Genomic DNA, 15,539 nt, shown 5'->3' with positions numbered 1-15,539 from the left:
TACTTATACAGTGAGGGAAAAAATTTTTTGAACCCCAGCTGATTTTGTAAGTTTGCCCACTAACAAAGAAATGATCAGGCTATAATTTCAATGGTAGGTTTATTTGAACAGTGAGACACAACAATGACAAAAAAATTCCAGAAAAATGCGTTTCAAAAAGAGTTATAAATTAATTTGCATTTCCATGAAGGAAATAAGTATTTGATCCCCTATCCGTCAGCAAGATCTCTAGCTCCCAGGTGGATCTTTACAGGTAACGAGCTGACATTGGCAGCCCTCTCAGCTCGTTACCTGTATAAAAGAGACCTGTCCACAGAAGCAATCAATCAATCCAGATTCCAAACTCTTCACCATGGCCAAGACCAAAGAGCTTTCCAAGGATGTCAGGGACAAGATTGTGGACCTACACAAGGCTGGAATGGGCTACAAGACCATCGCCAAGCAGCTGGGTGAGAAGGTGACAACAGTTGGTGCAATTATTCGCAAATGGAAGAAACATAAATTAACTGCCAATCTCCCTTGGTCTGGAGCTCCATGCAAGATCTCACCTCGTGGAGTTTCAATGATAATGAGAACGGTGAGGAATCAGCCAAGAACCACTCGGGAGGAACTTGTCAATGATCTCAAGGCAGCTGGGACCATAGTCACCAAAAAAACAGTTGGTAACACACTACGCCGTGAAGGACTGAAATCCTGCTGTGCCCGCAAGGTCCCCCTGCTCAAGAAAGCCCATCTACAGGCCCGTTTGAAGTTTGCCACTGAACATCTGACTGATTCAGAGGAAGACTGGGTGAAAGTGTTGTGGTCAGATGAGACCAAAATCGAGCTCTTTGGCATCAACTCAACTCGCTGTGTTTGGAGGAGGAGGAAGGCTGCCTATGACTCCAAAAACACCATCCCCACTGTCAAATATGGAGGTGGAAACATTATGCTTTGGGGGTGTTTTTCTGCCAAGGGGACAGGACAATTGCACCGCATCAAAGGGAGGATGGATGGGGCCATGTACCGTCAAATGTTGGGTGAGAACCTCCTTCCCTCAGTCAGGGCATTGAAAAGGGTCGTGGTTGGGTACTCCAGCACGACAATGATCCAAAACACACGGCTAAGGCAACAAATCACTGGCTCAAGAAGAAGCATATTAAGATCATGGAGTGGCCTAGTCAGTCTCCAGACCTTAATCCCATAGAAAATCTGTGGAGGGAGCTGAAGGTTCGAGTTGCCAAACATTGGAGAGGATCTGCAAAGAGGAGTGGGCCAAAATCCCCCCTGAGATGTGTGCAAACCTTGTGGCCAACTACAAGAAACAGCTGACCTCTGTGATTGCCAACAAAGGTTTTGCCACCAAGTACTAAAGCACGTTTTTCGAAGGGATCAAATACTTCTTTCCTTCGTGGAAATGCAAATTAATTTATAACTCTTTTTGAAACTCATTTTTCTGGATTTTTTTTGTCATTGTTGTGTCTCACTGTTCAAATACACCTACCATTGAAATTATAGACTGATCATTTCTTTGTTAGTGGGCAAACTTACAAAATCAGCTGGGGTTCAAATAATTTTTTCCCTCACTGTATATAAATATGTTGTGTTAAAGCTTCACCTACAAATGTCGTCCACTTGGAGGCAGCAGAAGCAAATGCTGAGCAGAGCTCTTCAACTTCTAAATGCCCCAGAGCATGTTCATCAGCTTGCCTCTGATCTTTGTGTCTGCTGTTTGCTGCTGTGCCGGGCAGGTACCCGGCACAGCAGATGCTTGCTTCAGTCGAAATGAAATTAAGTGGTGTAAGTGAGCTCAGACTTGCTGTAAAGCTGCTGATTCAGCTGAAAATTCTCTGTAGGTTCATCATAAATATGCACACCTTTTACAAAGTGACATCACTGCAGCAAGCAGGGACACAAAAGCTCACAAGGAGTTTAAATCGGATTTATTGCCATCGTGTACACAACAGAAGTGAGAGGAGCCTTTAGTGATGACATTATTTGGCAATTAGACTCTATCAAGACTTATTTATCCTTAAGGGGAATTCAGCTTTTGTAAAGCACAGGGATATCCTCTGATGTAGTATAGACACTGGTGGTGGTGGTGGTGGTGGTGGTGTGAAGATGATGGCTGATGATGGAGAGGTGATGGCTGACGATGTGGATGGAGCACATCTTCAAAGGACCTCACTGCTGAAAACTGGCAGTGAAAGGGATGGAAAGAGTTTGAAGTGATAGCACAGAGAGGGACAGTCTACAAATGTGACAGGTATGGGATGACAGTTGGATAGAAACCATGGCAGAAACTCAGTCAGCTGACTTCATTTAATAGATTATTACTATAGAACAATGAAAACATTGTTACTAGTTAACAATGGTTATTGTCACAGCCACCAATGACAATGTAATGAAGTAAAAGTACTACTTGATTTACAGTTACAGTTTCAAGTCTTCATTCTCAAACTGACCCTTGAGCTAGTAGCAATAAAAAGCTAATGTTTTAGTGACACACCAGAGAAAAGAAACCTTTTAAAGAGAGAATATATTTATTGTGAATCTATTTCACATTTGTACTGTAAAGTGAAAACAAGTTCTCTATGACTTTAGAGAGGTGGAACTGATATGAACAACAGCAGCATCCATTAGGACACATTTCACAGCATTTATTAGTTGATTATATTTTTTATTACAGCTTCAATATGCAACTCTCAGGTAGATAGCTAGTAGTAGGGTGACATTCAAACTCAATCCACAACATGCCGAATACACAAAATCAAATCACAATCCAAGTTAAGCCAACCTGCAGACGTCAGTTTTACCGTATTTTTAATTAACTCTTACACCTCTCATCTGCTTTAAATACTGAACTTGGTCCCCAGAATACTGAACTTGGTCCTCAGAATACTGAACTTGGTCCTCAGAATACTGAACTTGGTCCTCAGAATAACCCCAAGGGAACAAAAAAGGATGTCTCAATATGTGATGTGGTTTGTTTCAGCTTCAGATCTAAATCCTGCGCTCTTGAAATGAGTGACAGGTAATGAACCCAAGCTCTGCTTGTATTAAATTTGTTTCGAGAGGCTGCCATTCTCGGGCTGTGCACAGTGTGCACATCCACAGAGTAAATAATTCAGCAATCAGTGACTCTGAAAATTAATTTGGGATCCTGTGGGCATGTCGTGTCGAAACAGAGGACGGCTGGAGAGCCAATCAGTCTCACAAAAAGACAATTACAAAATGTAAATACTGGACACTTGACACTTGAATGGGCACTCTCTCCCTTTCTCTCTCTCTCTCTCTGCATGTGTGTTTATGTAGGTGTAGGGTTTGTCTTTTTTCACATTCCTCAGGCGATACTGACACCAAGTGGGCACTCATAGCAGCCCCACCATGTGTAAGCTGTCTCGCCTCATGTCAGATCAGTGGCTCATATTGTGGGGTTTCCATAGCACCCATTATCTTCAGTTTGCAGAATCACTTACGGGAAATAGACTCAGTTCTCTGCACATCAGCCAGTGGTAACAGTAAAGCTGTGCTGAGAGCAACTTGTATGTGAATAGTAAAGTTGATGAAATGATAGAGAGGCATTACATGAATGCATGTGTGAACTCTGATCCAGAAAGACAATAAAAAAACAGGAAGCAAACATCGAGACAAGTTAAACAAGTTTGTAAGCATCTGTTTTCTTCAGCTTCTCACAATGACTTTATGCAATCTTTCAAAAGGCTCGCACAAAGGCATGAAACACGACAGCATGCTGTTGAGATTAGTCTTGTGTATAGTGCTGTATGCATGTGAACAAAGTATGCTGACTATACGTTACACCCATATTTCTGTTGGCTTTGAGCATCTGGTTTCTTAAGCTCTTAAAGACTTCTTTCGGTATTCTTTCAAAAAGGCAAAGACACAAACCGACACGCTAAACAAACCGCAGAGCTTCGTTAGCACAACAGTAAAGATTAGTCACATACAGCACAGGGTACGTGGACATCTGAACAAATGAAAAGTTAAAGGTAAAGTATCTACTGTAAGCGACAGCTTGCATCGAACTTACTTATCAAAGAGATCCTGCATCATAAGAATGTTAGTGAGGTCTTAGTGAGGCCTTCCAATATGGAGCATTAGTCATGATTTCTTACTTATATGTTATAATATTGTCCCTCAAAACCCGACCCTTCATATGTCCACCCACATGTGGTACGATAAGACACAGCTTGCGACCTTAGTCCTGCAGTCCAATTGATTCTGTGCGTGTGTCTTTGTCCTGCTCCTGCTGACAACTGTCTTTGTTTATGAGGACACCAACCTGAGGATTCCAGCGCAGAGCAGTAACACCTATACGCTATACAAATAAAATTAAATCGAATTGAATTGAATTAACACTGACTTCTCAAAACAATAAGGAAACACTGTCCACAGCACTTACAATAATTCAGATTGTAAGTTGGATCTCTCTGTTGCTATTTGTGACTATGTCGAAGATCGCATCACAATTCATGACCAATTTATGCAGTAAAGCTGTACAGTCATGCTTCATTTGCTAAATGGCAAACAAGCCCTTATCTATCAGAGTCATGTGATCAAGGTTCTGTTAAAACAATACCAACCTGTAATCAGCTGTATGTTCAAACAAGGCATACAGCGGAGCTATCACCTTTCCCAGACTGGAGTTTCACACCTGGCATTGCTGGTTATCAAACGTGAGGTGCGGTTTTTCGTTCTTGCGATTGTGCAGCATTGAAAAGGGAGTGGCTGAGTGAATGTTAAAGAGCTTGATGAGCTCCAGCTTCCAATTAAGGACATCTCACACGGCCCTTAGATACTAATTAATACCACCTGAATGAGTGCAGGGTTTTTTTTTTAACTGGTTTTGTTGCATAGCATCAAAGGGAAGATGTGCTCACAGTACTTTATGCATCTTCTCATAAGATACACAGTAAAAATACATTATACAATACAATTTTGCAGAAAACTGAATCTGTGGGAATAGATCCTTCAGGCAGTGGGCGCTGCATTCAATGTGTGAATCATCTACATAAAAAGCAGTACGTCAACGTGACATTCCTTGTGCCTGTTCTGCCACACTTCCTGCATTCCACTGTAACAGAGAGAAAGAGAGAGAGAGAGGGAGGCAGAGAGAGAAGGGGGAGGGCGGGTGTTTTACCATGTGGAGGTATGAAAGGTGAATGACAAGTGTCAGCTAGAAGGAGTAATACATGACAAGACAGGCGGCTGCAGGATCCTTTTGGCTCTGGGCTTTTCAAGATGAGCAAAGTCAGCTATGAAGGTAAGAGTCAGGTGTTTCTCTGGGAATGGAATGTGAAAGTTCAGTGTAATTACTTATTACTGTTTATTAGAGAGTCTTTTCTATTCCAACAACACAGTTTACTCCATGAACACATGGGCTCTGGCTGGGCCACTCCAAAAGCATCTCCACATCTTTGACTAGTTGTGTACATACTGTGTATTATTAGAGTCACTACTTGTATTGGGTACATTTTTACAATCAGCCTGTGTGCATAAATGAGAGAGCTAAAGAACCACATCTTAAAATAATGATAAAGGTGCTGATGAGTGTATACTTTAATGGCATTAGGTATTTTTTTAGTAATACAGAAAAAAGGAAAGTTTCCTCAAACAACAACAGCAACAAAACCTGGTTCACCAGGAAACATTTGGATGTTGCGGCTTTGAAATTCCAAATGTAGAGACAGATAGATGGAGCGATCATCTTGAGGACAACATTGCACAAACCTGGAGTTAGTGCATAACAGCTACCTGTTTGCTGTGTAGAAAAGTGGTTAGTAGATACAGAAGAAGAAAATTATGAATCAAGTCGCTACTGCTGTGCTACATGTAAATGCATGCATGCACACTCCCTCTCTCACTTCAGAGACACGTATAGCTCTATTATTAGCAACTTTTAGATAAAGTCTAAGATATAAACAGCAATCTGCATTTATTTAGTCAAAGTGAGCTGGTATTAGAAAACAGCTGTGATACCTGATGAGATAGAGCTGACATGAAGCCAGGAGCTGGAGCTCAGGCCTTGTGGCCTTTAATCTAACCCTTGTGTGAGGTATTATATAAAGTGTCACTATTATATGCTGTTAAGGTCTTGATCTTGCTGTGGGGGGGGGGGGGGGGGGGGGGGGGGGATGGGATGAACAGGTCTCATAATGAACTGAAGACAGACTGTGCCTCTGTTGAGACCTCTGTTGATGCACTTAGACGTGTTAACACCAATTTCTAAGTGAAGTAAGATGACACCAAACTTGTTAAACTTTATAATGGATGCTTTGTTTAAATTAAATTAAATTAAAAACATAGTTTTGTTGGTTGATAAAATAGTTACAGATTATACACTTGGACTCCTAATAGGGTTCATTTAAGAGTACTGTGTAGTTATTATCAGTGGTACTAGTATCGACCGTCACCATCAAGTGAACATTTACTATGATGTCCACATCTGACACTGTAACACTGTTATGCTGTTTATAACTCTTTTAAAAGTGCTAATTTAATTAATTTTATTTTTCTAGTGGTTCCCTGGGTGCTCTTTTTGCTCTAAGGGTGTTAAGTTTGCTATTTCAATTTTGCAGTCCATCGAGGCCCCCCACCCCCCACCACCCATCCCAAGTCAGTCACACAGTCAGAGTGACACAGTACAAATGAGAAAGACAAGCAAGACTAGCAAGTCAGCTGCCAAACGTGTCATTGCATTTGACAGCCGCCCAGTGCCGCCCTACAGTCAAATCAGGGGAGCACGAAAAAGGTTGCAAGGTTCTCTGAATGAAGTGCAATGAAATATAGAGGGAACTAGTGGGTAGGTGGATTAGAACAAATTGTTCAATGATTTTCTGGATAGTAATGTGTAAAAGCTGTGCTCCACAAAACTAAATCAGAGGTGTTAAGTCATAGCAGCATAATTTGGGTTTTTACATCTGTAGGTCAGTTTGGCAGCATATCATGAAAAACAGGACAGACTAGACCTGACACAACATCTGAACTTCCATAGATCTTTCAACAGCATTGAGATTGATGTTTTGACTTGTCACGGTAGGAATTCTATTGTAGTATTCCAGTAACCCTTCATTGAAAAAATCCTGACTTGACAAGTGGAAGCTAAAGCTTGCAGAGCTGAGAAATACTGAAAAAACAGCCCACAGCTGTTTTATTGTCAACTGTAGAACCAGGTACATGCGGAGGGGTGGCTCTGGGGGGGGCTCGACCCTTTCCCAAATGAATCAAAGGTGGTGCCTCAACATTAACGAACTCTCTGGGGTTAAGCCACTTTTTTTTCCTAATAGTTATGTCAAAAATGTCAGCACTGTCACACACACAACAAAGTAAATGATATCGTTTTACAGCAAAGAATGGGCTATTTCAATGTGTTTGTTGCAGTGACGCAACATAGACCAAGAATTAAAAGAAAAAGGGTGTTGTCAAAGTTTCATGAATTCACCATGACTCTGCTAGAACTCTTCTCCATTCTCCACACTGGGTGAGGCTCAGCAATATAGTTGATTTAGAGTGAACAAAGACAGACCAAATAATCAATCAAGCCCAAGTTTCTTAACGCTTGTGTTTTAGTGAAAGAAAAAAATGGGAATAGATAGACAACAAAAAATAAATAAAGACTAGAACCAGCAGTGCTGCATGTTTCCATTAGTAGCTAATTATGCTTGAATAAGCACAATATTTAACAGATGAGGTGATCCATCAGTTGTTGTCTTTTGTTTTTCCCAGAAATCAAAAATTTGTTCTCATGTTTGCGTGAACTGGATCCTTGAGTGTCTGTTTTTAAGGCCTAACAGGGGTTGGCATCTCTGAGAAACATGCACGCCTACATCGTGGAGAGAATTTTCGACTTGTACAGTGTGTTTCTCATTTTGACTGACAGCTCTACCTCAGTAAAATTGGCAACTTTTAATCAGGTCTGAACCACATACAGTGGCAAAAAAAAAGTAAGTTGCAATTTTCTGGTTTTTCTAAGCTGATAAAACATAAACAGTCTTCATAGTTCATGTCTTTATTGAACACACCAATTAAACATACAGCTTGATGGTAGAAAAAGTAAGTGAAACTGTGTTTTAGTGAGCTCTTGAACCACCTTGAACCCATTTGTTTACTTTCTCTTGCCACTGTATGTGCTCTGTTGAATGCTGTTTCATATTAAGATGATACCTTGTCATGGTTCCAGCCTCGTTGCTGCTGGTGCTTCCTCCCGTGCTTTTATTTTGGCAGCCTTCTGTTTCCCTTTCCTGGTATGGTCACATGCACTCACCTGATTGGTCACACCTGGCTTTCCCCTGGAGTATAAATACCGGCCTGCTCACCTGTTTCCCCTGCCAGATAGTCTGTTTTCAACGCCTGAACACTATCCAGCAATTATCTTGGACTGACTCTTTTGGATTTCTTGGACTCTGCCTGATCTGGACCCCGTCTCTTGCCTGACCCCCTGGTGCTGTGAGTTCTGTCTTTTCCCCCCTGCTCACGGTACCTAACCTGTACCTGGACCTGCCTGATTCCCTTTCCCGGACCTGTCCCCTTTCTGCTCTGTCTGCCCTGGATTCCCCCTTATTGGACCAGCCTGACCTGACCCTGCTTCCCCTCTGGTTCAGTGAGTTCTCCCTCTGTTCTGTTTCGCTCCCTGATTGTCCCCTTTCCTGCTCTGTCTGTTTGGACTGCCCTTGTGTATCGACCTGGATTGTCTTTTCGTTGTGGATCTTGCCTGCCGGACTTACCTCTGAACTGCCTAACCGTGTATGACCTGGATTACCCTCGACCTCTGAGCTAGCTCTGTGGATAGTGTTTGGACTACATTCTTGTTGTGCTTGTGTGACTCTTGTGTCTCTGTCAGTCGGCCATTTTGGTTTTGACATTGTCCTCCATTTTGCCCATGTGCTCTCTGTTGGTCGGCCATCTTGGATTTGACATTACTTCCGGTTTCCTACCAGACCACCATATGCACCCTACCTCATCTCCTCCCACCTGGCGACTGTTTCATTGCTTTACTGTGTTCTGTCACTTATAAATAAACTTTGTTTGCTCAGTTCTGTCCTGTCTGCTCTCTGACCATGGAGTCCATCCTCCAGCTCATGACAGAACTATCTGGCCACAAAATGGACTCCGTCAGGGACCTGGCCTGGGGGGGACTTACCTACCCGCCCAGCTACCGGGAGGAGTACTCGTACCTGGACGATGATGATTACCTGGATTCTCCATATTACGGTACACGTCTGGCCATTGCCCCGAAACCTGTCAGTTATATTAAATCCAGATACCTGCGGCGTTTCCGCCAGAAGCGGCGGAATCTCCAGACCTCACCCTCAGCTTCAGCTTCAGTTCCTGCCTCCGCAGCTGCACCAGCTTCAGCTTCAGCTTCAGTTCCTGCCTCCGCAGCTGCACCAGCTTCAGCTTCAGCTTCAGTTCCTGCCTCCGCAGCTGCACCAGCTTCAGCTCCAGCTTCAGTACCTGCCTCTGCACCTGCCTCCGCAGCTGCACCAGCTTCAGCTTCAGCTTCAGTTCCTGCCTCCGCAGCTGCACCAGCTTCAGCTTCAGCTTCAGTTCCGGCCCCCGCAGCTGCTCCTGCAGCAGCCTCAGTTCCTGTCACCGCAGCTGCTCCTGCATCAGCCTCAGTTCCTGTCGCCGCAGCTGCCTCAGCCTCAGTTCCTGTCGCCGCAGCTGCCTCAGCCTCAGTTCCTGTCGCCGCAGCTGCCTCAGCCTCAGTTCCTGTCGCCGCAGCTGCCTCAGCCTCAGTTCCAGTCGCCACAGCGGCTCCCGCAACAGCTCCAGTTCCGGCCTCCACCACCGCAGCTGTTCCAGTCACAGTCTCGGCTCCTGTCATCATGGCGGACGTCGCCCCCGCTCCTGTCATCATGGCGGACGTCGCCCCCGCTCATGTCATCATGGCGGCCGTCGCCCCCGCTCCTGTCATCATGGCGGCCGTCGCTCCCGCTCCTGTCATCATGGCGGACGTCGCTCCCGCTCCTGTCATCATGGCGGACGTCGCTCCCGCTCCTGTCATCATGGCGGACGTCGCTCCCGCTCCTGTCATCATGGCGGACGTCGCTCCCGCTCCTGTCATCATGGCGGACGTCGCTCCCGCTCCTGTCATCATGGCGGACGTCGCTCCCGCTCCTGTCATCATGGCGGACGTCGCTCCCGCTCCTGTCATCATGGCGGACGTCGCTCCCGCTCCTGTCATGGCTACTGTGTCTGCTGATCCTGCGGTCTGTGTTGCGGCCACCGCCTTGACACCTGTCCAATCCCCGGGCTTGCCTAGATCAAGAGGATTGACACTGTTCCTCCCGGCTCCTGCTCACGTCGCCCAGCGGCTCCGGCTCCTGCTCACGTCGCCCCAGCGGCTCCTGCTCCTGCTCACGTCGCCCCAGCGGCTCCTGCTCCTGCTCACGTCGCCCCAGCGGCTCCTGCTCATCCTGCAGCCTCTGCGGCTCCTGCTCATCCTGCAGCCTCTGCGGCTCCTGCTCATCCTGCAGCCTCTGCTGCTCCTGCTCTGCTCATCCTGCAGCCTCTGCGGCTCCTGCTCATCCTGCAGCCTCTGCGGCTCCTGCTCATCCTGCAGCCTCTGCGGCTCCTGCTCATCCTGCAGCCTCTGCGGCTCCTGCTCATCCTGCAGCCTCTGCGGCTCCTGCTCATCCTGCAGCCTCTGCGGCTCCTGCTCATCCTGCAGCCTCTGCGGCTCCTGCTCATCCTGCAGCCTCTGCGGCTCCTGCTCATCCTGCAGCCTCTGCGGCTCCTGCTCATCCTGCAGTAGTTCATGATCTGGTTCTGCTTGCCACGGCTGCTTCTGCTGTCCCAGCTGCCATCATCGCTCCAACAACCGTAGCCACCACAGCTACGGTTCCTGTTACGGCTCCATCTCCTGGGACCACAGCCGTGCTGGCTCCTGCCCTCACTCCAGCTGCTGCAGTCGTCCTGGCTCCTGGCTCTGTTCCTGTTCGTGCTGTCACCACAGTCGCAGCTACCCTGGTTGCTGCAGTCACGGCTGCCCTGGTCACGGCAACTAATCCAGTCCGGTACCCAGACGCGTCAACACAGAGGTCAGCTTCACCATCTGTCCTTTCTCCAGGCGGGTCGGCGCAGAGGTCGTCGACGCCGTCTCCTCATCCTGTCCTGTCTCCGTCTCCGGGCGGGTCGGCGCAGAGGTCGTCGTCGCCGTCTCCTCAGTCTCCAGGCGGGTCGACGCAGAGGTCGTCGCCGCCGTCTCCTCAGTCTCCAGGCGGGTCGACGCAGAGGTCGTCGCCGTCTCCTCAGTCTCCAGGCGGGTCGACGCCGAGGTCGTCGCCGCCGTCTCCTCAGTCTCCAGGCGGGTCGACGCAGAGGTCGTCGCCGCCGTCTCCTCAGTCTCCAGGCGGGTCGACGCAGAGGTCGTCGTCGCCGTCTCCTCAGTCTCCAGGCGGGTCGACGCAGAGGTCGTCGTCGCCGTCTCCTCAGTCTCCAGGCGGGTCGACGCAGAGGTCGTCGTCGCCGTCTCCTCAGTCTCCAGGCGGGTCGACGCAGAGGTCGTCGTCGCCGTCTCCTCAGTCTCCAGGCGGGTCGATGCAGAGGATGTCGTCGTTGCCGCCTACCCAGCCTGTTCCTGTCACGGATCCGGCTCCTGTTCCTGTCACGGATCCGGCTCCTGTTCCTGTCACGGATCCGGCTCCTGTTCCTGTCACGGATCCGGCTCCTGTTCCTGTCACGGATCCGGCTCCTGTTCCTGTCACGGATCCGGCTCCTGTTCCTGTCACGGATCCGGCTCCTGTTCCTGTCACGGATCCGGCTCCTGTTCCTGTCACGGATCCGGCTCCTGTTCCTGTCACGGATCCGGCTCCTGTTCCTGTCACGGATCCGGCTCCTGTTCCTGGTCCTTCAGCTGTCGCCGCAGTTGCAGCCACCTTGCTTGCTGCAGTCACTGCTGCTCTGGTGTCAGCTGCTGCTCCGGTCCCTGCAGCCGCCAGGTTCCCAGGCGGGTCGACGCAGAGGTCGTCGTCGCCGTCTCTTATGTCTACAGGCGGGTCGACGCAGAGTGCATCAGCATCGTTTCCCCCGCCTCTCCAGCCTGTCCCGTTCCTGCCGCCGGAGCATCCGCCCGGCGCTCCTCAGCCGGCACTCCAGACGCCGGAGCCTCCGCCCGGCGCTCCACAGCCGGCTCTCCGGGTCCCAGCTCGGCAGCCGGTCCCCCAGGGCTCAGCTCCGCAGCCGGCCCTCCAGGTCTCAGCTCCAGGCAGCCGGCTTCCGCTTCGCAGTCCGGAGGCACTCCTGGTCCGTTTGCCGCCTCCCGGCCGTCCGCCGGAGGCATTCCTGGTCCGTTTGCCGCCTCCCGGCCGTCCGCCGGAGGCACTCCTGGTCCGTTTGCCGCCTCCCGGCCGTCCGCCGGAGGCACTCCTGGTCTGCTGCGCCCGGTCCCTTCTCCGGGCCTCCCTCCGGCCTGGTCTGGTTTCGGGCCCTCCTCCGGGCCCCCTCCTCCCGCCCGGCCTGGTCTGGTTTCGGGCCCTCCTCCGGGCCCCCTCCTCCCGCCCGGCCTGGTCTGGTTTCGGGCCCTCCTCCGGGCCCCCTCCTCCCGCCCGGCCTGGTCTGGTTTTTGGCCGTCTGGAATCCGGCCCTTGCGGGGGGGGGTTCTGTCATGGTTCCAGCCTCGTTGCTGCTGGTGCTTCCTCCCGTGCTTTTATTTTGGCAGCCTTCTGTTTCCCTTTCCTGGTATGGTCACATGCACTCACCTGATTGGTTACACCTGGCTTTCCCCTGGAGTATAAATACCGGCCTGCTCACCTGTTTCCCCTGCCAGATAGTCTGTTTTCAACGCCTGAACACTATCCAGCAATTATCTTGGACTGACTCTTTTGGATATCTTGGACTCTGCCTGATCTGGACCCCGTCTCTTGCCTGACCCCCTGGTGCTGTGAGTTCTGTCTTTTCCCCCCTGCTCACGGTACCTAACCTGTACCTGGACCTGCCTGATTCCCTTTCCCGGACCTGTCCCCTTTCTGCTCTGTCTGCCCTGGATTCCCCCTTATTGGACCAGCCTGACCTGACCCTGCTTCCCCTCTGGTTCAGTGAGTTCTCCCTCTGTTCTGTTTCGCTCCCTGATTGTCCCCTTTCCTGCTCTGTCTGTTTGGACTGCCCTTGTGTATCGACCTGGATTGTCTTTTCGTTGTGGATCTTGCCTGCCGGACTTACCTCTGAACTGCCTAACCGTGTATGACCTGGATTACCCTCGACCTCTGAGCTAGCTCTGTGGATAGTGTTTGGACTACATTCTTGTTGTGCTTGTGTGACTCTTGTGTCTCTGTCAGTCGGCCATTTTGGTTTTGACATTGTCCTCCATTTTGCCCATGTGCTCTCTGTTGGTCGGCCATCTTGGATTTGACATTACTTCCGGTTTCCTACCAGACCACCATATGCACCCTACCTCATCTCCTCCCACCTGGCGACTGTTTCATTGCTTTACTGTGTTCTGTCACTTATAAATAAACTTTGTTTGCTCAGTTCTGTCCTGTCTGCTCTCTGACCATGGAGTCCATCCTCCAGCTCATGACATACCTTGCCAAACTAAAAGAGTTACTTGATCTCCCAAATAGTTTTTTTTTTTGTATGTTGATCTAAATCCGCTACAATTAACGCCTGCAGTCTTATGTAATATCAGTTAATGAGGCACTCATTGTCTAGACTATTTGACTTGTTGGACAGCTTTTACAAACCTGTTGCATAACATCAAAATATACTACCAGCGTTGGCTGTAGTTTGTAGCTTTACTGTGCACTATCGTCTTATGAAAGATGTTCCAATTGGACTGTGCACACAGCACATGATTGTATGATGCATGGTTTATCTCTGTCTGACAGGGTACAGTGGTGCCACAGATGTCCAAGAAAGGAGGATTGTTCTAGTCGGGAAGACTGGTGTGGGAAAGAGTGCAGCAGGAAACACAATCCTGGGGAGAGAAGCATTTGAGTCGGAAATGTCTCCAGTTTCCATGACGGCTGAATGCCATAAGGCTAAAGGTGATGTTGATGGTCGAAGGGTTGCTGTCATTGACACTCCGGGTCTGTTCGACACCAACTACAGCCAAGAAGAAGTGTTGAAGAAGATCAAGCTGTGCATCTCTCTGGCTGCTCCTGGTCCTCATGCCTTCCTGGTGGTTCTTCAGCTTGGAAGGTTCACCAAGGAGGAGAAGGACACTATCCAGATGATCCAGACCACGTTTGGTGAAGATGCAGAAAAATACACAATGGTGTTGTTTACTCATGGAGACCAATTACAGAAGCAAACCATTGAGGGCTATATTAAAGAGAGTGTCGACCTGCAAGCCCTCATTCGGAAGTGCAACGGGCGATACCATGTCTTTAACAATGAAATCAAAGACCCTAAACAAACATGGCAGCTCATGGACAAAATTGACAACATGACTACGGCTAACGGTGGAAGCTACTACACCAATGAAATGTTCACCAAAGCAGAGGAAGCCATAGAGAAGGAGAAACAGCGTCTGCTGAAGGAGATGGACGAACAGAAGCAGAGAGAGTTGGGTGAACTGAGAGCCAAATATTCAGAAAAGATCTACCGCAGGGAGGAGAGACAGGTGCACATGAGATACGACCGTGAAGCCAGAGCTCGAGCCGAAAGATCAAACGAATTTGTCGCTGCTCCAGTAGTGGCTGTAGCAACAGCCTGTGGCGCTGCTGTCGGAGGTCTGCTTGGAATCATAGGAGGTCCAATTGGTGTGGCAGTGGGAGTCGCAGCTGGGGCAGCCGTCGGAGCTGGGATTGGCGTTTTATCACTGAAAGTCTCACAGCAATGCCACGTGCAGTGAGGACATCAGAATATACATTTAAATAAAGATGTTTTTGCAGCAAATACTAACATAATTTGCAACTGATTCTTACAGTCTGTGCAATCACTTTTTTAATAACTGAAATCATTTGTACCTGTCATTGGTAAAACTTGCATAGAGCTTGTGTTGTGCTGCATCTTAATGGTGTCTGGACTGTAAAGTATTTGTGGAATACACTTAAAATTATTGTATTGTATGTAATTACTACTACTTAATAATAACTTTTAAATAAACTCTATTAAACTGCATTTGTGGATTGGTCGGTAATTTTATTTCGTAAATTGATGTACAGGTGTGTAAGAAAGGATAAACTGTCCTTAAGTCAGTAACAGCCTCACGTGTTGAAAAAAATATGATGCACAAAATCACCAGCCTTACTCCCAAAACTGTATAACACAGTTACATACTGGGGAAAAGCATATTCTGTGCATGCTTTTATTGTCTTGTATGTGGTGCTCCATGTTGTAAATGTCTTAACCTGTTGTAAACCACACAGCCTTCAATTTGTTGAACTTCAATATGGTGATGATGGGTGTTAATGGTAACCAACTCCAAAGTTTTAAAACATGAGCTGAGCGTATGTACAGTACTCACTATTACTGCAGTATATTACTTTCTAATATTAAAGTCTCTATACTATAAATGTTATAAATGACCAAGTCACTTGTACCTGTAGGTGGAAACTACTTTTTTCATTTAAGGGACTTAAATAACTAACCTAAAT

At 47.9% G+C, this 15,539-nt stretch overlaps 1 protein-coding gene across 1 annotated transcript; it reads left to right on the top strand.

Annotated features, from left to right (window-relative positions):
* The first annotated feature begins 5,178 nt into the window (after positions 1–5,178).
* LOC113159793 (GTPase IMAP family member 7-like) lies at positions 5,179–15,075 on the top strand. Its single transcript, XM_026356703.1, has 2 exons — positions 5,179–5,263; positions 13,827–15,075. The coding sequence occupies exons 1-2, from the start codon at positions 5,242–5,244 to the stop codon at positions 14,792–14,794; spliced, it is 990 nt and encodes a 329-aa protein (XP_026212488.1). The 5' UTR covers positions 5,179–5,241; the 3' UTR covers positions 14,795–15,075.
* Positions 15,076–15,539: the final 464 nt, after the last annotated feature.

This window comes from Anabas testudineus, chromosome 12 (assembly GCF_900324465.2).
Source record: "Anabas testudineus chromosome 12, fAnaTes1.2, whole genome shotgun sequence".
Lineage (NCBI taxonomy): Eukaryota > Metazoa > Chordata > Actinopteri > Anabantiformes > Anabantidae > Anabas > Anabas testudineus.
The sequence above is the reverse complement of the archived record's forward strand: the minus strand, read 5'-3'. Positions and strand labels throughout refer to the sequence as shown.

Coding starts and splice junctions, on each gene's coding strand:
- LOC113159793 (XM_026356703.1), top strand. CDS start 5,242: ATGAGCAAAGTCAGCTATGAAG. Junction 5,264..13,826: donor GAGCAAAGTCAGCTATGAAG/GTAAGAGTCAGG, acceptor TCTGTCTGACAG/GGTACAGTGGTGCCACAGAT.